This window comes from Rana temporaria, chromosome 4 (genome assembly GCF_905171775.1).
Source record: "Rana temporaria chromosome 4, aRanTem1.1, whole genome shotgun sequence".
NCBI classification, from domain to species: Eukaryota; Metazoa; Chordata; class Amphibia; order Anura; family Ranidae; genus Rana; species Rana temporaria.
This window is the reverse complement of record NC_053492.1, coordinates 428,477,494-428,498,662: the sequence shown is the minus strand read 5'-3', so window position 1 is coordinate 428,498,662 and position 21,169 is coordinate 428,477,494. Positions and strand designations below refer to the sequence as shown.

Sequence of the window (21,169 nt, the reverse complement as noted above, 5' to 3'; positions counted from 1 at the left end):
TGTGACAGCATGGTGGTGGGCTTTTATGCCATCTGCAACATGTACAGTATGTGTACAGTCGATGTCGCTGTTCTGTCCAGGAAGGGTGCTCACTCCGCTCCCCCAGCACTGTGATTGCGATGTCACCAACAGCTTCCGGTCACTGTTTATGATTAGAAGCTGGAAGGCAAGCTAATCACAGTGATCACATGACCCAGAAGCCAATGTAACACTTTCAGTATGATAAAGGGTCAGGCTCCTGCCAGCTGGAAAAGGTTTTGGATAGAGAGGAGGAAAAATAAAACAAAAAATATTACAGTTGTCATCAGAACAGGAAGTGGGGGAAATCTCCCTATTTAGGGACAACTGGGTAGGAAGGGATGTCCCCTCACTTTGTGGAGATTCACTCTTCCTTCCTGTTGTGTCTCTGGGATAGGAAATGAAGTGATATCTTCCCAGTGGCATCTATAAAGATAGAAAATTAACCACTTAAGCCCCGGACCATTTTGTTGCTAAAGCACCAGGCCACTTTTTGCAATTCGGCACTGCGTCGTTTTAACTGACAATTGCGCGGTTGTGCGACGTAGCTCCCAAACAAAATTGGCGTCCTTTTTTTCCCACAAATAGAGCTTTATTGTGGTGGTATTTGATCATCTCTGCGTTTTTTTTTTTTTGCACTATAAACAAAAATAGAACGACAGTTTTGAAAAAAATTCTATGGGCTAGATTCAGAGACATTTGCCTATCTTTAGGCGTGCTGGCCCTAGGTATCAGGTCGAATGAAGGGATTCAGCTATCACGGTCCTGAGCACCACACACAGTGCTTGGTAAAAAATGTTTACATTTTAATTGTTAATTGAATTGAATTTAATCATGTTTAACTTTTTTTATTACAATGCTGTTGGGGTGTTTGGTGAGACTTCGGGGGCCTAAACAGACCCCCGAAGTCTCACTTTTGAGACAGAGAAAGGGACTCAGGAAACACAACCTCCAGTTCCTTTTTGCAGCCTCAGCTGCACTGCAGATGAATAGACAGGAGACAGAGGCTGCTGTTCATTCATAAACTGAAACATAGTAAATACAGTTTACCCCCAAGGAGCACCGGCGGTGAACCCCAGAAGAGGAGGATCGGGCCGCTGTGCAATACATTGCACAGAGCGGGTAAGTATGACAAGTTTGTTATTAAAAAAAAATAGCTTTAAAATCACTTTAAAGTGGTTAAAGGCAGTTTTGTTTATCTTAATGCATTTTATGCATTAAGATAGAAAACCTGTGTGCAGCAGCCCCCCTAATACCTACCTGAGCTTCATCTCGATCCAGCGATGTTGCAGAAAAGACTCGGCTGTACGGGGATCTCCCTCCTGATTGGCTCCTGATGCTGTTAACCAAACTCAGTGGTCCATAAGGAGAGATAGGGGATGTGGCCGGGCTTGGTTTGGGTGCCCCTATAGCAAGCTGCTTGCTGTAGGGGGCACTCAGAAGAGGGGAGGGGCCAGGAGCACCAAAGAGGGACCCGAGAAGAGGAGGATCCAGGCTGCTCTATAAAAAAACACTGCACAGAGCAAGTAAGTATAACATGTTTGTTATTTAAAAAAAAAAAACGAGACTTTACAATCACTTTAAAGATTAACTGCCTACACCATGATGTACATTTTTTTTTTCTTTTAGTGAGTTGACTTTATATTGCAATTTTTATGTGATATTTATCATTCATATCTACAGATTTTGCGGGAATTCAATATTTGAATTTATTGAATTGACTGTTTAAATATTCCATATAGAAAATGGTCATGTGACACAAATATCACGCATTAAATGTTAGTGAATTGACCCCTGTGTCTCTCAACAATAGTCAGTTTGCAGCAGCTGGAAGATGTATTGGAGTGAGGAGAGTGTTATGAGATCATAGAGAAAGGATGGAGGTAGCTAGCTAGACAACCCCCCCCCCCCCCCCCCCCACACACACACACACACTTCTTTGTCATATTCCTCCTCATTTCTTTACTTTAAACTTTTCCCTATAATATCCTAACTGGTCTCTGGTTTTCTTCTTTACCTTATTCATTTTTACACCAACTCTTTCTTTCTCTATTTCTGCATTACATTCAATTCCTACGTGGTTAGATTACCTCTCAAAATGTGTACACCATGAGAGATGACAGTCATAAATTTGTTACATTGGTTATAATTCAAATTAGAACTTCATGTACCATTCTCTGAGGTATGACGTATTTGCCTATTTTTTGAAAAGTGATTGTTTCTTAAATAAAGAATACATTTTTTTTTTTTATTAAAACTTGAGCAAAGCACAAGTTCACTTTAAATGATTTAAAACACAATAGTTCTATACTGAACAATAAAAAAACTTGCTCTAGGCTTTGCATTTCTATATACCGTATATACTTGAGTATAAGCCGCCCCGAGTATAATCCGAGGCACCTAATTTTACCACAAAAAATGGGATAAACGTATTGACTCGAGTATAAGCCTAGGGTGAGAATGCAGCAGCTACTGTAAGCAGAAAAGAGGGTCAACAATGCCCATTTGCACGCCTCACTGTGCCCATTTGCACGCCTCACTGTGCCCAACCTCACTGTACCCATCCTCACTATGCCCATTACAACCTCACTGTGCCCATTGCATGCTCACTGTGCCCATTGCAACCTCACTGTTCCCATTGCAACCTCACTGTGCCCAATACCTTACTGTGCTCATCACAACCTGCCTGTGCACATTGCAGCGTACCTGAAATTATTGACAGGCTGCGCTGCGGGCATCCATTTTTTAAAACTTGGGGCTCCTCCTGGTCCTGTCCCGTTCCGTTATAGGCATTTGACACTTTGTTTAGAATTCCGTCTATCACGGACGTTCTTTCATTCTTGAACAAGAGAAGGTCCGTGATAGGCAGAACACTGAACACAGTGTCTGCTGGGAAACTGAGTCCGAGGATGAAAGAACGTCCGTGATAGGCGGAACACTGAACACAGTGTCAAACGGCCATCACAGAACGGGACGGGACCAGGTGGAACCCACGAGTTTTAAAAAATGGACGCCCAGAGGTGTATTTAGGTTTCGTGTTGCCCTAGGCCTGACTACACTTGTGCACCCCCTAATTTAAATATGAGCCACCCCTTCCTGTCAAGGCCACTCCCCTTACTGTTTATAACCCGTCCTGAAATTTTTGAGTGGGGACACTAGTTCTTAGGGCCTGGGGGGGGGGGGGGGGAATGGATTCCCTTAATTTGCATTGATTTTCTCTCCTTTCTTGTTTGGCTATGGGGCAGGAAATAAAGGGAAATCTCTGCAATGGGACAGGGATGGTAACAAATAAACCGACAGGGGCTATAACCCTCCCTTATTCTATCCAAAATGAAAAAAAAAAGTGTTGCCTATAGTTCTACTTTAAGCACAAATTTCTGATAATTTCATGGAGAGGACTAAGAAGATATAGCCATGCCAATGGTGCAGCAGAAAACATATAGCACAGTTAGGGAGGTTTGTGGTCCAGGATGATAGGACAGTCAAAATTAGAAGCAGCTTGTGTTACACTAACAGTGTAGCGCAAGCCGGCAGGGACTCTTTCCGTGCTGCCCCCCTGCAAAGTGCTGCCCTAGGCCTGGGCCTTGTTGGCCTAGGCCAGGATACATCCTTGGCCCAAGGTACACTGACTCGAGTATAAGCCGAGAGGGGTATTTTCAGCCCTAAAAAAAGGGCTGAAAAACTTGGCTTATACTCGAGTATATAAGGTAAGTTAATAAGAATGCAAAACCCACACACCATAAAGAATTACAACCACAGGTTAAATGTATCTGTCAGTGAACTCTAAAAGATATCAGAAGCGCCCCAAACTGACACTATTGACTCAAGCTATTTTGCGTATGCATACTGTATACCATAAGCTCCTATACAAGATCATTCTGCATGGGTGGCAGGTATGCCATCAGAGTGTAACTAGGAAACTAGTCATTTCCAGGCACATTTTCCATGATTAGTGTGCTATAATTACTGCGAATAATTATAACAGCTGTCACTATGCCTCCCAGGGAATTCAATCAAATTATCCTATTTTTAAGTGAATGCTCTGGAGTGCACGTCCCCATTCAAACTGAAAGTGTAACGCAAGCGATGAAACAGGTCATGTGACATCTCATGTAAGCGGAAGTAAAGGCATATAAATATGCTTAAGTGTTACTAATCGCCTTGAGGCAATTAAGTTTGCATTTGTTGCGCTATACAAGTTACTCACTCACTCACTAAACCCTGGCTTGCACAAGTTACAAGGGGTTCTCCCCTTCAGCCCCCCTTTGGATGAACCCGAAATTACAACAGTTTTATGCATTTGATGATCCCATGGGGTGGGTGACTTAGGCCTCATTCACACTTGGCGGACTCCGTCGCTACGGAGCCCGCCTGCTCCCGTTGGCTCAGCGGGAGATCAGTCCGCAGATCTCCGCTGAGCCGACGGATGACAAGCTCATCTCTGCTCACTGAGCGGGGAGGGGCTTGTCGGGCACCGCTGTCTCCTATGGAGCGATCTGATGAAAACGGACAGCATGTCCGTTTTCATCAGATCTTACCCGATCCGATCCGCATGGACGGATGGGGACGTGGCCCCCATACGTCTGTTTTCAGCGGATCGGATCGGGTCGGATGTCAGCGGACATGTCTCCGCTGACATCCGACGCTCCATAGGAATGCATGGAGCGGCCGTTCAGGTCCGTGACAGACGGACCCGAACGGCCGTAGTGTGAATGAGGCTTTAAGGTGTTAAACTACTCAAAGATATTACACAGGATGGGGAACTATTGACATTTGACCAACTTAAAGCGGGGGTTCACGCAAAAAAAATGTTTTAACATGACATTCAGCCGAGTTGTCAGAATGACAATCGGCTGTTTTTTTTTTTTTTTCAGTGCAGCACATACCGTATTTTCAGCGCCGCTTCCGGGTATGTAATCTGCGGGACTGGGCGTTCCTAAGTGATTGACATCCTTCCGACCGGCGCATACAGCGTGTCACTAGTTGCCGAAAGAAGCCGAACGTCGGTGCGCAGGCGCCATATATAGCCGACTCGCAGTCCGGCGGTCGCTCGTTACAGAGCGAGAACTGGGAGCTGTGTGTGTAAACACACAGCTCCCGGTCCTGTCAGGGGGAGAAATGCCTGATTGTCTGACGTTCATACAATGTATGAACAGCGATCAGTCATTTCTCCTAGTCAGTCCACCCCCCCCCCTTCAGTTAGAACACACCCAGGGAACATACTTAACCCCTTCCTCGCCCCCTAGTGTTAACCCCTTCCCTGCCAGCGGCATTTTTATAGTAATCAATGCATTTTTATAGCACTAATCGCTATAAAAATGCCAATGGTCCCAAAAATGTGTCAAAAGTGTCTGAAGTGTCCGCCATGTCGCAGTACCGATAAAAATCGCTGATCGCCGCCAATTCCTAGTAAAAACAGTATATTAATAAAAATGCCATAAAACTATCCCCTATTTTGTAAACGCTATAACTTTTGCGCAAACCAATCAATCAACGCTTATTGCGATTTTTTTTTTTTAACGAAAAATATGTAGAAGAATACGTATCGGACTAAACTGAGGAAAAAAATTTTTTTTATATATTTTTGGGGGATATTTATTATAGCAAAAAGTTAAAAATATAATTTTTTTTCAAAATTGTCGCTCTATTTTTGTTTATAGCGCAAGAACTAAAAACCGCAGAGGTGATCAAATACCACCAAAAGAAAGCTCTATTTGTGGGGAAAAAAAAGACGCCAATGTTGTTTGGGAGCCACGTCGCACGATCGCGCAATTGTCAGTTAAAGCGACGCAGTGCCGAATCGCAAAAAGTGGCCTGGTCTTTGACCAGCAATATGGTCCGGGGCTTCACCCTAAAAACTATTTTCTAACATTACATTGACATGACTCTCGACAATGACAGTATGCCGTTTTATTTTTTTATTTTTGCTGTACATACCTCGTACAGCTATTTTCTTCCCTTGCTTCCGGGTAGTGAATCCCGCGGGAGTTGGCGTTCCTATCCAGCAGATGATTGACGTGATGACTACCTCCCCCATCGCATAAGGAGCTTCACGAGTTGCCGAAAGAACCCGAATGGCGAGTCGGCGCTATACAGCGCCTGCGCACCGCCATTCGGCTTCTTTCGCACAACTCGTGATGCGCTGTATGCGCCGGTGGGAAGCATGTCAATCAATTAGCACGTGAATAGGAACGCCCAGTCCCGCAGAATTACATACCCGGAAGCCGCAGTGAAAATATAGATAAAACGGTATGTATGGCAAGAGAATAAAAAAGGTCAGCATAATGTCATTCTCACAACTCGGCTCAATCTAATGTTAGAATTTTTTTTTAGGGTGAACCCCCGCTTTAAGTGGTTAAAGACTTGTTTAAAACTTGCCCCAAGGCAATGCTTAAATGTAGAGAACGCTGGGAGGCTGAGGTACCGCATATACCGGTTCCGTTGACAATCAGTGTGTGTCTCCTTGGTTTGGTGGAGGAGGTGGTTCCGTCAAGGGCTCACAGAACTTTACTTAACATATTACTATTTTATGGGAAGAAGACCATCTTGCTTCGTTGGAAAAAACCGGGGGGGCCCCGAAGTAGCTTTTTGGAAGGGGCTGATAAACTCAATGATCCCATTCCAAAAGGTGACATATATATCTAGAGGTTGCGGAAAGAAATTTGAAAAAATATGGTGGGTATGATATGACTCTGATTAAACAGTGGATTAGTGCATAATTGAATTAAGGCTGTTGGGTAGGTCTTGAGTTACATATGTCATTCTAAAGAAAGATAAAAAGTGAATTTTATATACATCTATATAGATCAGACTAAAATGAGGGACAAATTAGAAGGAATGAGGGACAGAGGGACATTGCTTCAAATCAGGGACAGTCCCTCGAAATCAGGGACAGTTGGGAGATATGCACATGCACCCTCCCAAAGAAAAACTCTCTAGCAATACACACCAAACTGAGCATGTGCAGAGTGCCTGCAAGGCTCTGTTTTATCAGCAAATGGATTGGGGACAGTAAAATAAGGGGAGGTTCAGAGAAGACGGGATCAAACCGTCTCTTTACACAATGCAGAGGATTAACCCCTTAGGTTCCAAAGTGTGTATAACAAGCATGCTTTACTACATATACAGACTGATTTTACTGTTGTGGGTTTAGTAACACTTTAAATCCACTGCTCCCCTACCTATGCTGTGCTAATAAAAAGAACTGTGTAAATGCCTTATTTCAATCCATTAATAGTGTATTCTACTAGTCAATGCCTTTAAAAAAAATCATAAGAGGAAAAATAGGGGAGATACCTCGCCCCGATTGTAATCATATCCAAAAACCAAAAAATTTAAAAGTTGGACTTTCTTGGTACCCCGTGAACAAGACCATACACATATACTATGAAAAGACAATTTAATTACAACATTAAAAACATACCTGGTAACCCCTAAAAACGTACTGGAGATCGTTGTTCTATAATCCAAAACCATCTCAGTCACTTCAGGGATGGCGTTTTCCTCCTATTTCAATCCATTCTGATCTGGTTGACCAGCTGTTGCCGACAAGAAGAGGGGGCACCAATAATGAATGGGCAGTGGAAGCTGTCCAGTGACGTCATGGCTCCCTGAATTCAGCCCCATACCAGAGCAAATTGAAGTAATGTATTTCCACAGATTTTTTTTACCAGGACTCTGCAGCATAGTTGGAAATGGGGGGGGGGGGGGCAATGGTTTTAAAGTGGAAGGAAAACCTAACTATATCTATTCTTAAAAATGTTTCCTTCCCCCTCCTCCTACCTATCCTGGCCAACCTGTATAAAAAAAAGACACCTATTCTTTCAATGTTTCTAGTAACGTGATCCCACAGCTCCATCTCCCCTGTGTCAGTGAGTGGCTGCTGCAGGGGAGAGGATGGACCGCCAACAGCCTATGGGTGATGTCACATGTTCTGGAATTCAGAGCTGTTGTTGACTGCTCCCTTACCCAGAGCTGCAGGAACATGTCACCTAACCAGAGAGGATTGAAAATATGCAAGTATACAGTTCCTTTTTCATACAAGTTAGGCAGGATAGGTAAGAGGAGGGGGAGGGAACATTTTTATGAACAGATATATATTAGGGTTTTCTGAGAAGCTATAGTGCATGCTTTATACAATATAATATAGGATAAGGTGTATGGGTCCACATTAGTACTTTGTACTTTTACTGTGTTCTTTCTTTTTAATGAAACTATATTTAATTAAAAAGGTGTTTGGTCTAATGTGTACATCACAAAATCTTGCACTGTAATATTGTAAAAGAGATGCAGAAGAGTGTTAGCGGATATTTTTGCTGCATCATCCTACTAGCATGCACTGCTCAGATGTTCCAGCTACATGTAGTCTGACACCGATCCCATTCTTGTGAATGCCAGGGTGTGGACGGCTAATTAGAGTCACAATGCAGAATGTAATTTTTCTTACCCTCCATTACCTGCCTGTAAATGGAGATGGCTAATTTACATTAGGAGATAATTGCATCTATTATACATGAGAACCTTATTAAAAGTTGTTTTAATCAAAACGAGTATCAAAGGAAATAACTTACAAAAGGTCACAAATATTTATGTATGACATAAAATATCTATGCAAGGGGAAGCTCCTGCTGCATCTTGGGAGTTTTTTTAAATGTTTTTACTGGTTTAGACCTATGCAGATGTGACTTACTGTATATGCTCGAGTATAAGCCGAGTTTTTTAGCACTTTTTTGTGTGCTGAAAATGCCCCCCATGGCTTATACTCGAGTCACCTTTTTGCGCCTGATCTCCTGGACTTTGGGGACCGGGTACTGGTCGGCCTTAGGTCCCCTGGGCAAAATAGCCACACATGTAGCCCCACTCCTCCTCTACAAGTGTGCAAAGTTTGTTGTCTGGAGGACCGATTTTTTAAAGCCGGCCACCCCTTCCATAGACTCCCATGTTAAACATCAGTCTAGTCATGGGCACAGTGAGGCATGGGCACAGCGAGGCATGGGCACAGTGAGGCATGCACATGGACACAGTGAGGCAAAGTGAGGCATGCAGATGGACACCCTAGGCTTATACTCAAGTCAATAAGTTTTCCCATTTTTTTGTGGTAAAATTAGGTGCCTCGGCTTATATTTGGGTCGTCTTATACTCGAGTATTTACGGTATATACACTATGGGCCAAATCCTCAAAATCCTAGCCTAACTTAATTTTTCCCATTTAAGTTACACTGGCGGGAAATTTCTACCTAAGTGCCCGATCCACAAAGCACTTACCTAGAAATTTCACGCAGTGTAACCTAAATTCTTCCGGCGCAAGGCGGTCCTGTTATCCAGGGGGCGATGACAATTTAAATGAGGCGCGCTCCCGCGCCGGCCGTACTGCGCATGCTCGTGACGTCATTTTCCAGACGGGCAGCGCGCGAAATTACGTTACGCCGGGCTTTGTGGATTGCGACGGGACAATAAAGTTGCGTCGGGTAAAAAAAAAGTTACGCGCCGAAAAATAAAATTAAAAATTTTAAAAAAATCGCGGCGATCGAAAAAAAGGTCTGTTTTTACAAGGTGTAAACAGTTTACACCTTGTAAAAGCAGCCCTAATTTTACGTATGCAAACGTAAACTTACGCAGAAAAAACAAAGCTGAAAAGCTTTGTGGATCTCCGTAAGTCCTCATTTGCATACGCAAAGCGGCATTTCAATGCAAAATGCCCCCAGCGGCGGATGCGGTACTGCATCCTAAGATCCGACAGTGTAAGTGTCTTACAGATGTCAGATCTTCTGCCTATCTTTGGAAAACTGCTTCTGAAGATCAGTTCCAAAGATAGGCACAGGGATACGCAGGCTGAACAGCAGTTCCGCCTGTATATCCCTTTTGAGGATTTGGCCCTATATTACCACAAGTATTGGGATGCCTTCCTTTACACACACATGAACCTTAATGTCATCCAGTCTTAGTCTGTAGAGTTCAATATTGAGTTGACCCACCCTTTGCAGCTATAACGGCTTCAACTCTTCTAGGAAGGCTGTCCACAAGGTTTAGGCATGTGTCTATGGGAAATGTAAATTATTTTTATTAAAGATTTTTTACATAAGAAAAGACATAAACAAACTTAGAACATAGTAAACATTCAGCACTACATTTCCCAGCACCAGTGTACAATCCAGCTCCCATAACAAATAATAGCAGGCATCAGAAATCCTTCCATATAGAAATCCAAGTAAAGGGGAAAAAGGGAGAGGGGGAGAGTATAAACAATGTACATTCATTTTATGCATTATAATATCCCCCTACAGCAGTATTAAAGGGAGTTATAAGTTCACATCCATGCTTACACAAGCCTCACTACCCGCCACATAGGTCAACCATTTACCAGGAAGCAGTTAATCTGTAGTGGTTGAGTTGTTGTCTATCCAGCCACCCCGCACCTTTTTAGGTAGCCCTCTATTGAGATATGTGGCTTCATACAGCGGTAGAGCCAACGTTTTTTTCCAAGCAGGCATAGTACAGGAGCAATGTGAGCAGAGTACGGATCACATTTTTGGGTGCTAATGTGTCTATCAAGCCCAACAGACAGATTTCGATAGATGGTGTAATGGAGATTGTAGTAGTTACCGACCTAACACAGTCCATCACACCCAGAGCTGCCGGATATGTGTGCAGAGCCAAAAGATGTGCAAAAAATCTGCCGTGCATCACACCTCCAGCAGTTCGACAGGTGTGCAGGGAATATGAAGAAACTTGAACTGTATCAGTTGATCACGTGCCGACACCAGTCTGGCAAACGTGGTGCTCCAGATATCATCCCAATCATCATTGTCAAGCTGCGGAAAATCTAACGTCCAGGCAGCAAGACAGGGAAGCTTCATAGTATCAGTGAATAATTCCTTGTATATAGTAGACAAGGCTTTGGGTAGGTCCTTGTCCCTGAGCAGTGATTCCAGGTCGCCAACCCGCACATTACATAGTTACATAGTTAGTCAGGTTGAAAAAAGACACAAGTCCATCCAGTTCAACCATAAAAAAGTAAATGAATAAAATAAAAAATATCGTACAATCCCATATACCCAATTCTATACCCACAGTTCAGGGTGGAGGACCGAAAAAATGGGCAGAAAAAGCATGCCTGAATAATAAAAAATGGAACAGGTGCGAGCTAGGGAGCTGGTACTTACTTCTGAGCACATCAAACGTCAACAACACCTCATTTCAAACCACTGCACCCACTGTTTTTATCCCATATCTGGTCCAGACTATTGGATCTGGATATGCAAAAAAGTGGGATAAACCTGGTTTGCGCCACAGAGGAGTATAAGGTGACACTACCCTACCCTGAAGTGCAGCCTTCCTAGTCAAGTCCATCAATGGGAATGTTTGACCATTCTTCCAGAAGCACATTTGTGAGGTCAAGCACTGATGTGGACGAGAAGGCCTGGCTGCGACTAATTCATCCCAAAGGTGTTCTATCGGGTTGAGGTCAGGACTCTGTGTAGGTCAGTCAAATTTCTCCACTCCAAACTTGCTCATCCATGTCTTTATGGACCTTGCTTTGTGCACTGGTCCAAATGATTTGGTGGAGGGGGGATTATGGTGTGGGGTTGTTTTTCAGGGGTTGGCTTAGCCCCTTAGTTACAGAGAAGGGAACTCTTAAGGCTGCAACATTCCAAGACATTTTGTACAATTTCATGCTCCCAACTATATGGGAACAGTTTGGGAATGGCCCCTTCCTGTTCCAACATGACTGCACACCAGTCCAGTCACAGTGCTTTTCAGAGGTTATTCGACATGCAGTGAGGGGGTGTTATATTACCTTCTTACCACCAGATGTCACCCTATAATACTGTACTACCACGCTGCAATCACATGCATTGCATGTAGTTGAGTTAACAGCCGCATTGAACTCAGTGGGTGAGTTTGTCAAGTGGTACCACTTTTCGAACTCTGCAGCCCAAGTTGAAAATGCCCGGCATGTGAACAGCCCGGTCCAACTGCTATTTTACAGGGAAGGTAAAACCTAGGCTAAACTGCTGATTTTACCACCACCAACTGACCGCCCATCTAAAAAAAACACTTTTTCATGAACAGTTGTATCTATTACTCTTAGCACTAATTGTTTGTTTTCTATATGTTTACATTGTAGCGCCCTGCTCCCAAATGACTGGGCGCTATGTTAAATTTAGTGGGTGTCTGAAGCGATAGGATGGCTCAGACTGTGTGATTTGTTCTAAATTAGCCTCTGTCCTGGCAGTGGCTATGCCTGCTAGCATTTTCCCACTGTTGCCTGTAGGTGGTGATACCCCCACAGGCAGGGCCGGACTTACCATTGGCCTTGACTGGGCTCAAGCCCAGGGGCCCCACCCAATAGGGGGCCCCCTTTAAAAAAAAAAAAAAAAAATTTTTTTTTTTTTTTTTTTTTTTTAGTGGTCCAGAGGTCGGACCCCGGACGGCAGAGGTCCAGAGGTCGTGCCCCGGACGGCAACCCCCCTTTTTTTTATTTATTTTTTGTAAAAAAATGTTTTTTTTATATATTTTTTATTTTTATATATATATAATATATATATATATATATATATATATATATATATATATATATATATATATATATATATTTTTATTATTATTATTAAAGGGCCCAGGGGTCTCCAGGGCCCCCAGATGGCAACCCACCTTTTTTATTTTTTTATAAAAAAAAATTACATTTTTTTTATATATATATATATATATTTTTTTTTTTTTATTAAAGGGCTCAGAGGTCCCCAGGGCCCCATGTGGCAACCCCCCCTTTTTTTATTTTTTTTTATAAATGTTTATTTTTTTATTTTTGTTTATTTTTTTATTTTTTTATTAAAAGGCCCAGAGGTTCCCAGGGGCCCAGAGGTCCCCAGGGCCCCCGGGTTTGGCAACCTCCCTTTTTTTATGTATTTTTTATAAATGTTTTTTTTTATTATTATTAAAGGGCCCAGAGGTTTATTTTTTCTTTTTATTAAAAGGCCCAGAGGTCCCCAGGGCCCCGGATGGCTACATATATTTATATATATTTGTTTTCTTCTTTATTTCTTCTATTTTTTGTAAAGGCCCCCCCGCTTCTCAATTTGTGGCAGCCCCCACGCTTCTCAATTTCAGGCGGCAGCACCCCCACCCCCCTAGGTTCTCTGCTTCAGGGGGCCCATGCCTTAAGCTGTGCAAGGGGCCCCAAAATTCCTGATGGCGGCCCTGCGCATACCTCCCAACACGCACGGATTCTGTGGGACTTTCCCGCACAGACAGCTTCTTCCCACAGTCCCGCAAAAGGGTTAATTTTCCCGCACTGCAAGAGGAGGCAGCACGGAAGCAGGAGGAACCGGAGTGGTGTGTGGAGGACTGTGGCTGCTGAAGGGAAGAAAGCCGACAGCCGGGCTAATGACAGTCTGTGGCCCCGGCTGTTGGCACAGGTGAGAGGCACTCCCCCCCTCAACAACTGCAAAATCCCCCCCGCTCAACAACTTTAATGCGCTCCCCCCCGCTCAACAACTTCAATTCCCCCCCCCCCCGCTCAACAACTTCGATCCCCCCCAATTCTCGGCTCCAGGGGGCCCCTTCAACACTCAAGCCCAGGGGCCCCCCCCACCCTAAGTCCTGCCCTGCCCACAGGCCAGTGTTGGAACAAGGGCAAGCTTGGTCATTAAGTATCTTTCCTCAGGAGCAGCCCAGTGGTAGTGGTGCCCCGCTGTGCATGCCGGGAGGGGATACTTAAGGGGCAAACGCCATATTTTTGGGCCTTTGCCTCGTGGCCCTCCTGGCATGAGGTATGTGTTGGTGATTTGGATTGGACCACGTTGGCCCGAGGCTGCATCTCTACTAGTAGGCCCAGTTATGCTGACTGGGGCCTACGAATCAAGGGGGATCCCAAGCTGTCCATCTGAATGAAGGAAGCTACACTTAATGAAGGAAACCAGGGAAGGACCTGCCCAGGAGGAGACCAAGCGGAAGGCTGAAGTCTCGGAATAGGCCTGGTGACCTTATTAAGGAGGGATCCACATCTCAAATTGTCCTACAGTTCGCTGGTTTGGCTTAAAGGCTCCTTAACTGTAAGGCTGGAAGTTCGGGTGATACATCCTGTGGCAGAGGATTCCGGACTGTTTAATTAGTTCTCTAGCAGTCTGTGGCAGAGACTGTTATCGAACTGGTTCGTGCATCATTCCGGCTGCTAGGTCAGGTGAGAGGGGCCTATCCGGGTGAGCAATACCCAGTCAGGAGGGAGTGGTGAATGACTTTGGAGTTTAGGGGTTTAGGCTCAGTTGGCAGCTGGTGCTCAAAATTTCTGGGGGGGGACGCAAACATAATCTTGACTGCTTCAGTGGGCTATGACAAGCCTCGTCACTCGTCAGCCCACTGAAGCAGTCAAGATTTTGTTTATGCCCCCCAGAAATTTTAAGCACCAGCTGCCAACTGAGCCTAGCATCTTCAATACCCGGAAAAGCATTCTCTGAGTTTCCAATCTTGAGGACGAAGCATAAGACAAATGCTGTTTGAGCTTGCCCTTTGGTAAGTGGCTTACCATTAGGTGGTGGACTCTCACTCATATGTGGATTCACAGCGGTGTTCATTCGTTTTGCTTATGGATATATGTTCACATTGAGACTGCATTCATTATGCTTTGGGACATTATTGGATGATTTTCATCCCTCAATCACCTTTGTCTGATGGTGACTTTTTTGGACTTATTGTTGGCGCAGTTTTTTCTGTTCTATTGTTATTGTGTTTATCCCACCCTAACTGCAGCCTTTTTTAATTTTATTTTAATTTTGTTAGGGGTAGCGCAGTTTTTTATTACTACATGCTGTTCTAAACATACAGCCAGAGCTACAATAGAATGGATTAGATCAAAACATATTTGTGTGTTAGAATGGCCTAAATCCAATTGAGAATCTGTGGCAAGACTTGAAAATTGCTATTCACAGATCTGTGAACAGCAATTTTCAAGTCTTGCCACAGATTCTCAATTGGATTTAGGTCTGGACTTTGACTGGGCCATTCTAACACATGAATATGCTATGACAGAGCTTGAGCTATTTTGCAAAGAAGAATGGGCAAACATTTAATTTTCTAGATGTGCAAAGCTGGTAGAGACATCCCCAAAAAGACTTGCAGCTGTAATTGCAGTGAAAGGTGGTTCTACAAAATATTGACTTGGGGCGCTGAATACAAATGCACGCCATACTTTTCACATATTTATTTGTAAAAAAAATGGAAAACCATTTATCATTTTCCTTCCACTTCACAATTATGTGCCACTTTGTGTTGGTCTATCATATAAAATACCTTTACGTTTTTGGTTGTAACATGACAAAATGGGGAAGATTTCAAAAGGGGTTTGAATACTTTTTCAATGCACTGTGGGTGTTATTTATTAAAGGCAAATCCACTTTGCACTACAAGTGCAAATTACAAGTGCATAGTACACTTGAAATTGTACTGAAAGTGCATTTGAAAGTGCAGTCGCTGTAGATCCGAGGGGGACATGCAAGGAAAATAAAAAACAGCATTTTAGCTTGCACATGATTGGATAATCAAATCAGCCGAGCTTCCCCTCATTTCAGATCTACCCCTCAGATTTACAGCGACTGAAAGTCCAAGTGTACTTTCAGTGCAATTTCAAGTGCACTTTGCACTTGTAGTTTGCACTGTTTTGTCTTTTTCTATATTGGAAATTAATTCAAATTATTAAAAAAAAAAATTGAAATAAAAAAATACTTGATTTAAAAAACAATTTGGGTTTACCCTCACTTTCATTGCCAGAGACATTAGTTATCAGGTCAGTTAGATTGAGTAAATCTCCTTAACAGTAATACAGACAGCAATTTAAAACCTGACAGAGGCTCTAACCCCTCATCCTAAACAGACCCACAGAGTTATTTTGTTTCTACAATTATTTATGTATAAATGTATTCATGGGGGTACATTTGTAAAAAATCTTCTCCACTGTTTACAACTTCTTACCCCTGAAATTCCCCATCTCCCCTAGGATGTTCCGACTTCTGACCGACATACCTTAAATGTTTTTCTAATGGTTTTCAAAGTGAACCTTAGAGTCATTCTATACATTGGGAGTTACCTTACAAATGTGTAAATAACCCGGCACAGAGATAAGCAAGATCAGCAGTGATAGTTCATGACCGTGTGTTTTCTCGCAATATCACACAATGCAAAATTACAAAGTAGAGGAAAACAATATTAGATTGTGTAAGAAATAGTTTTGGTTCACACAGGGGCGACCTGTCAGGCGACTTAGCTGCCTGACAAGTCGTGCTCCATGCAGTGCAATGGAACTATTCTAAAAGACGCTCCGATTCCTGTGCTACTTTGGGGTGACTTTCGGAGTGGCTTGCATTTACTTCTATACAGAACGTACGGGGGGCTTCAGAGTCGGACGGCTTTGAAGCCGTGGTAATGTAGACAAAAACTCACCCAAGCTCTACTGCATGTTTGTAGGATGATGAGCTGAATAACGGTGCTCAGGCCATTATGTCCCATACATCAAAATTGCAAAAAGAATGACGGTGTTCTAATATCACATCTGCCCCTTGCTGTGTAGAGCGGCGTGTACTAGTGTATAAGCAGGCTTCAGGCAGCAGGAGAGGGCTCGTCTAAGCTGGCGATCAGCTGTTGAGGCTCGGAGATTTCTGTGGCCTCCTACTGCGCCTGCGCAGTCACGGCAGGAACCATATCGATGGAGGAACCAGCCCGACAAACACCAGCAACTCGATTTCTTCTTCTTAAATCTTGAGCACAAACAGCAGTGTGACATCAAAACGCTAACATGTTTCGGCAAAAGCCTTCCTCACAGCATACAGATTTGCAATAAAATCAAGTTTATATAGGAAAAAGTATCCATTCCTCCAGAAAAGGAGGCGGTACAAGCCAATTTAAAATCAATTAACAATTAAAATCATGTGAGGTTGGCACCTTTGAAGCCGTCCCTGTGTGCACTTACAATTTAAGACAAACTAACATTTGTAGTGGTTAAAAAAAATTGGTGACAATGTTTCAGTATTTACAAGCAATGTAGCTAGCCTATTGAAACATCGCTGTCAATAACTGTCAATGTAGGAGCTCACTGCAATGAGATAATGAGAATCTCCCAGAGCCAGAAATGCGTTATATTGCTCATTGCAATTGCTTTCTTTTCTTAAGGTGAAGAACTCCCGGTACTCTCGTGCAAAAGCTTGGAGATGGGAAGAGAAATTGCAGAGGGTTCTAGTGGGCGCACAGTATGAGGAAGCTTAATGAGAGAATTTCTTATGTATGACCAAAGAGCGAAGAATATTCACTGCCAGTTTGAGTTTATGGCCACTGAGACAATTGGCTTGAGTGCCCCTTAGCTCTGCAGTTTGCCAGATTTGTCATGAAATGTTCATAAAACCCCCCCAAAAAATACAAAAAAGAATGAACTGTGAAAAAAATGAAAAAGTAATATGCCATAGTAGGTATCTATAAATATTTAATTTATCTATTTGTATGATGTATCTATCTATCTATCTATCTATCTATCTATCATACATACATACATACATACATCCGTTCTTATTTCTCCTTTTGCATTCCCCATAACCTAGGAAGAAAGGAGCCCGGGTGTCCAAAAAGAATGCAGATTTGAATGTAGGTTAACAGGTATTCATTGGTATTATTGACAAGAATATAAAAGCAAACACGTTTTGGGGGAAATTCCTCAGGGCTGTTGCTGCATGCTATTTCAATGGGAAAAAGTTCCCAAACCGGATAAATATTTGCAAGGTGTCAGAGTGCACACTGACAGAATGACAGCTGTGGTTGCAGGTGCATAACCTAAAATGTCTTTACAACAATCAATAGATGTAGGACTTTGTAATTTGAATACAAATAGTTTAAGTTCCATTCTGTTGACTAGGTAACTGGAAACGAGAAATGAAAAGAAAGAAAATGCACATTTCTCCTAATTATTTATTCACAAAATAGTAAATCAGTATAAAGCATAGTAAATAAAATATGCACATAATAAAAAAAATACACTGGCCCGGATTCAGAGACGAGTTACCACGGCGTATCTCCGGATACGCCGTCGTAACTCTGAGTTGCGGGGTCGTATCTATGCGCCTGATTCGTAGAATCAGTTACGCATAGATTTCCCTAAGAGCCGACCGGCGTAAGTCTCTTACACCGTCGTATCTTAGGCTGCATATTTACGCTGGCCGCTAGGTGGCGCTTCCGTAGATTTACGCGAGAAATATGCAAATTAGGTAGATACGGTGATTCAGAAACGTACGTCCGCCCGGCGCATTTATTTACGTTGTTTACGTAAGGCTTTTTCCGGCGTAAAGTTACCCCTCATAAAGCAGGGGTAAGTCATGTTAGGTATGGACGTCGGAAACACACGAACAGCGTCGTATTTTACGTCGTTTACGTAAGTCGTTCGCGAATAGGGCTGTACGTAAGTTACGTTCACGTCGAAAGCATTGACAGTTTGCGGCGTAATTTGGAGCATGCGCACTTGGAAACGTTCACGGACGGCGCATGCGCCGTTCGTAAAAAAACGTCAAATACGTGGGATCACAAGTAATTTAGATAAAACGTGCCCACATCATCCACATTTGAATTAGGCAGGCTTATGCCGACACATTTACACTACGCCGCCGTAACTTAGGGCGCAAGTTGTTTCTGAATACGGAACTTGCGCCCTAAGTTACGGCGGCGTAATGTATCTAAGATACGGTACGCCCGCCGATAGATACACAATTGTATCTGAATCCGGGCCACTGACTTCAGAAATAAGTGATGCACAATATCCTCCCAATGTGCAGGGTTTATGCTTCCTGTTATCTGCAGAAGTGCCAAATGTCCTCCAAAATTCATTGTGTGGCTATTGTTTGCAGACGTAATTTCTAACCATTGTATTTTGTGTAACTCCACATACCCCTACCAATTACAAACAGACTTTAAAGAGACAGCGCAGTCACAAAATATTTATTTACCTTTTTCTGGGTCTGGATGAACAGTTGACTTTGCAGGCAAGCAGCACTCAAGAAAGATGACATAGTTTATTAAGTTGATGGCGAGGCCAACGACTCCGACGACCAAAACCAGCATGGCATTTTCAGTCTTCTCTGGGCCGATAAACCTCTTGATGGCCTCTATAAGGATGCTGAACATCAGAGCAGCACAAAAGATAGTATTGCCAAAGGCTCCCACCGCGTCTGCCCTGAGGAATCCATAGGTGTTTCGTTGGTGCCACTGGACACGACTGTATTGGACCCCCAGCAAACCAATGACCATGGAGATGAGGTGGGTAAGAACGGCAAAGCCATCGGAGGAGAGAGAAAGAGAATTCCCTATGTACCCTACCACCAACTCTACTATAAATAAGAAAAAACTAACAACACACATTAAGATCAAGCGGCAGGACTTGCCCGTATAGCGACCCATTATTGACCTGCGATGTCTACGCTCTCTGTAACTCTCAGAGCACCTTCTGCCTGTTACTTTACAGCTACCTTATATGCTTTTGCCCCAAGAGCACATCGCATGTAAAATCTTATTTTATGATGCCATAAAATAATCAGTTTATTTTTTCAAAGACCAATTAAATGAAGGGATATTATTACACATGGTACAGTACAAAAGTTGCATAACTATAGGGGACTGCAAAGATTTATTGGCCTATATGTAGACTTATGTTACAGAATTTACCAGGTGGAAGGAAGCTGACATTAAACCAGGGTTAGCGCTTCATTGTTCATTACAAATGTTTTTTTAAGTAAAATTCAGTAGAAATAAACGTAAAACAAATAAATACGAACTTAAGTTGCTTTTTTTTCAATGGCAGAAAATGAGACATGCCATGGAAAATTACCTGATTTATATGGGTTCAGGACAATATATTAGCTGTTTGGCAAATTCATGTGACCAACCCATTCAGTCCCTATCTTGAAAATAATACGATTTATGTCTCTTTTTGCAGAGCTGTAGAGCACAACAGTTGGCAGGTTAACCTGTGCTGGTCTAAAAAAAAAAAAAAAAAAAACACTTAAAGTGGATGTAAACCCAATACATGAAATTTGAGCTGGGCACATATATCTGCAGTATTTTGTTATCTCTCTTCAAAGAGTCCCATGGCTCTCTCCTGACCCATTCCTCTGTTATCAGCCAGATAACTCCTGACAAATTCTCTGACACATTTATGTCGGGGGGGTTGCTATAAATAGATTAGCAGGGAGCTGGCCCTGTTACAAAACACCTCTGAAGCCTCGTACACATGATAGGTTAACCAGAGGACAACGGTCTGAAGGACCATTGTCCTAGGTTAACCTATGAAGCTGACTGATGGTCCGTCGTGCGTACACACCATCAGTTAAAAAAACGATCGTGTCAGAACGCGGTGACGTAAAACACAATGACATGCTGAAAAAAAACGACGTTCAATGCTTCCAAGCATGCATCGACTTGATTCTGAGCATGCGTGGATTTTTAACCGATGGTTTTGCATACTAACGATCATCGGTTTTGACTTGATCATTCGGTTAGCAATCCATCGGTTACATTTTAAAGCAAGTTGACATTTTTTTATTCGAAGGTTAAATAACCTATGGGGTCTACACACGATCGGTTTGGACCGATGAAAACGGTCCTTCAGACCGTTGTCCTCTGGTTAACCTATCATGTGTACGAGGCTTGAGAGTCTCAGCCTATGATTAGAGGGGGTGTGTGCCTTTCCTCCAATCAGCAATTTTAGCTATCTTGGCTGTATGCCCAGACATCACACTCTGTGTTAAACAGGAAGAGAAAAATTCCTAACATGATCTGAACTTTCTAAACAGTATATAAATTTGAAGACGGCAGATATATGTGTAAAACGTATGTAGGGAGATTTGGTTCATCTCTGTGTATCATCTGAGGCTGTTCACTTTACTGGGTGTATGGAGGGTTTACACATCCACTTTAAAATAAAAGGAAAAACAGTTGGCATCTGAGTTTTTAATGGTATTATAAAATAGACATGTAACCTGTGTTATGGTGGGAGCACACTCATTGAAGATGATTTACTACAAGCAAATAGGGAAGTTGCACTTTGCAAGGGATTTTGCCCCAGAGTTGAATGAATGTAGTGACATTTAACTTTGCAAAAATACCCAATCAATCACATGCAAGGAAA

The 21,169-nt window shown here is 42.8% G+C and overlaps 1 protein-coding gene across 1 annotated transcript in view; it reads right to left on the bottom strand.

Moving 5' to 3' along the window:
- The window catches only part of SLC30A10 (solute carrier family 30 member 10), a 54,507-nt gene extending 35,049 nt beyond the window's left edge, over positions 1–19,458 (bottom strand). The window contains exon 1 of the mRNA XM_040351434.1: positions 18,993–19,458. Within this exon, the coding sequence (XP_040207368.1) occupies positions 18,993–19,443 (451 nt within the window). The 5' untranslated portion in view covers positions 19,444–19,458. The remainder of the gene's footprint in view (positions 1–18,992) is intronic.
- Between the last annotated feature and the right edge of the window lie 1,711 nt (positions 19,459–21,169).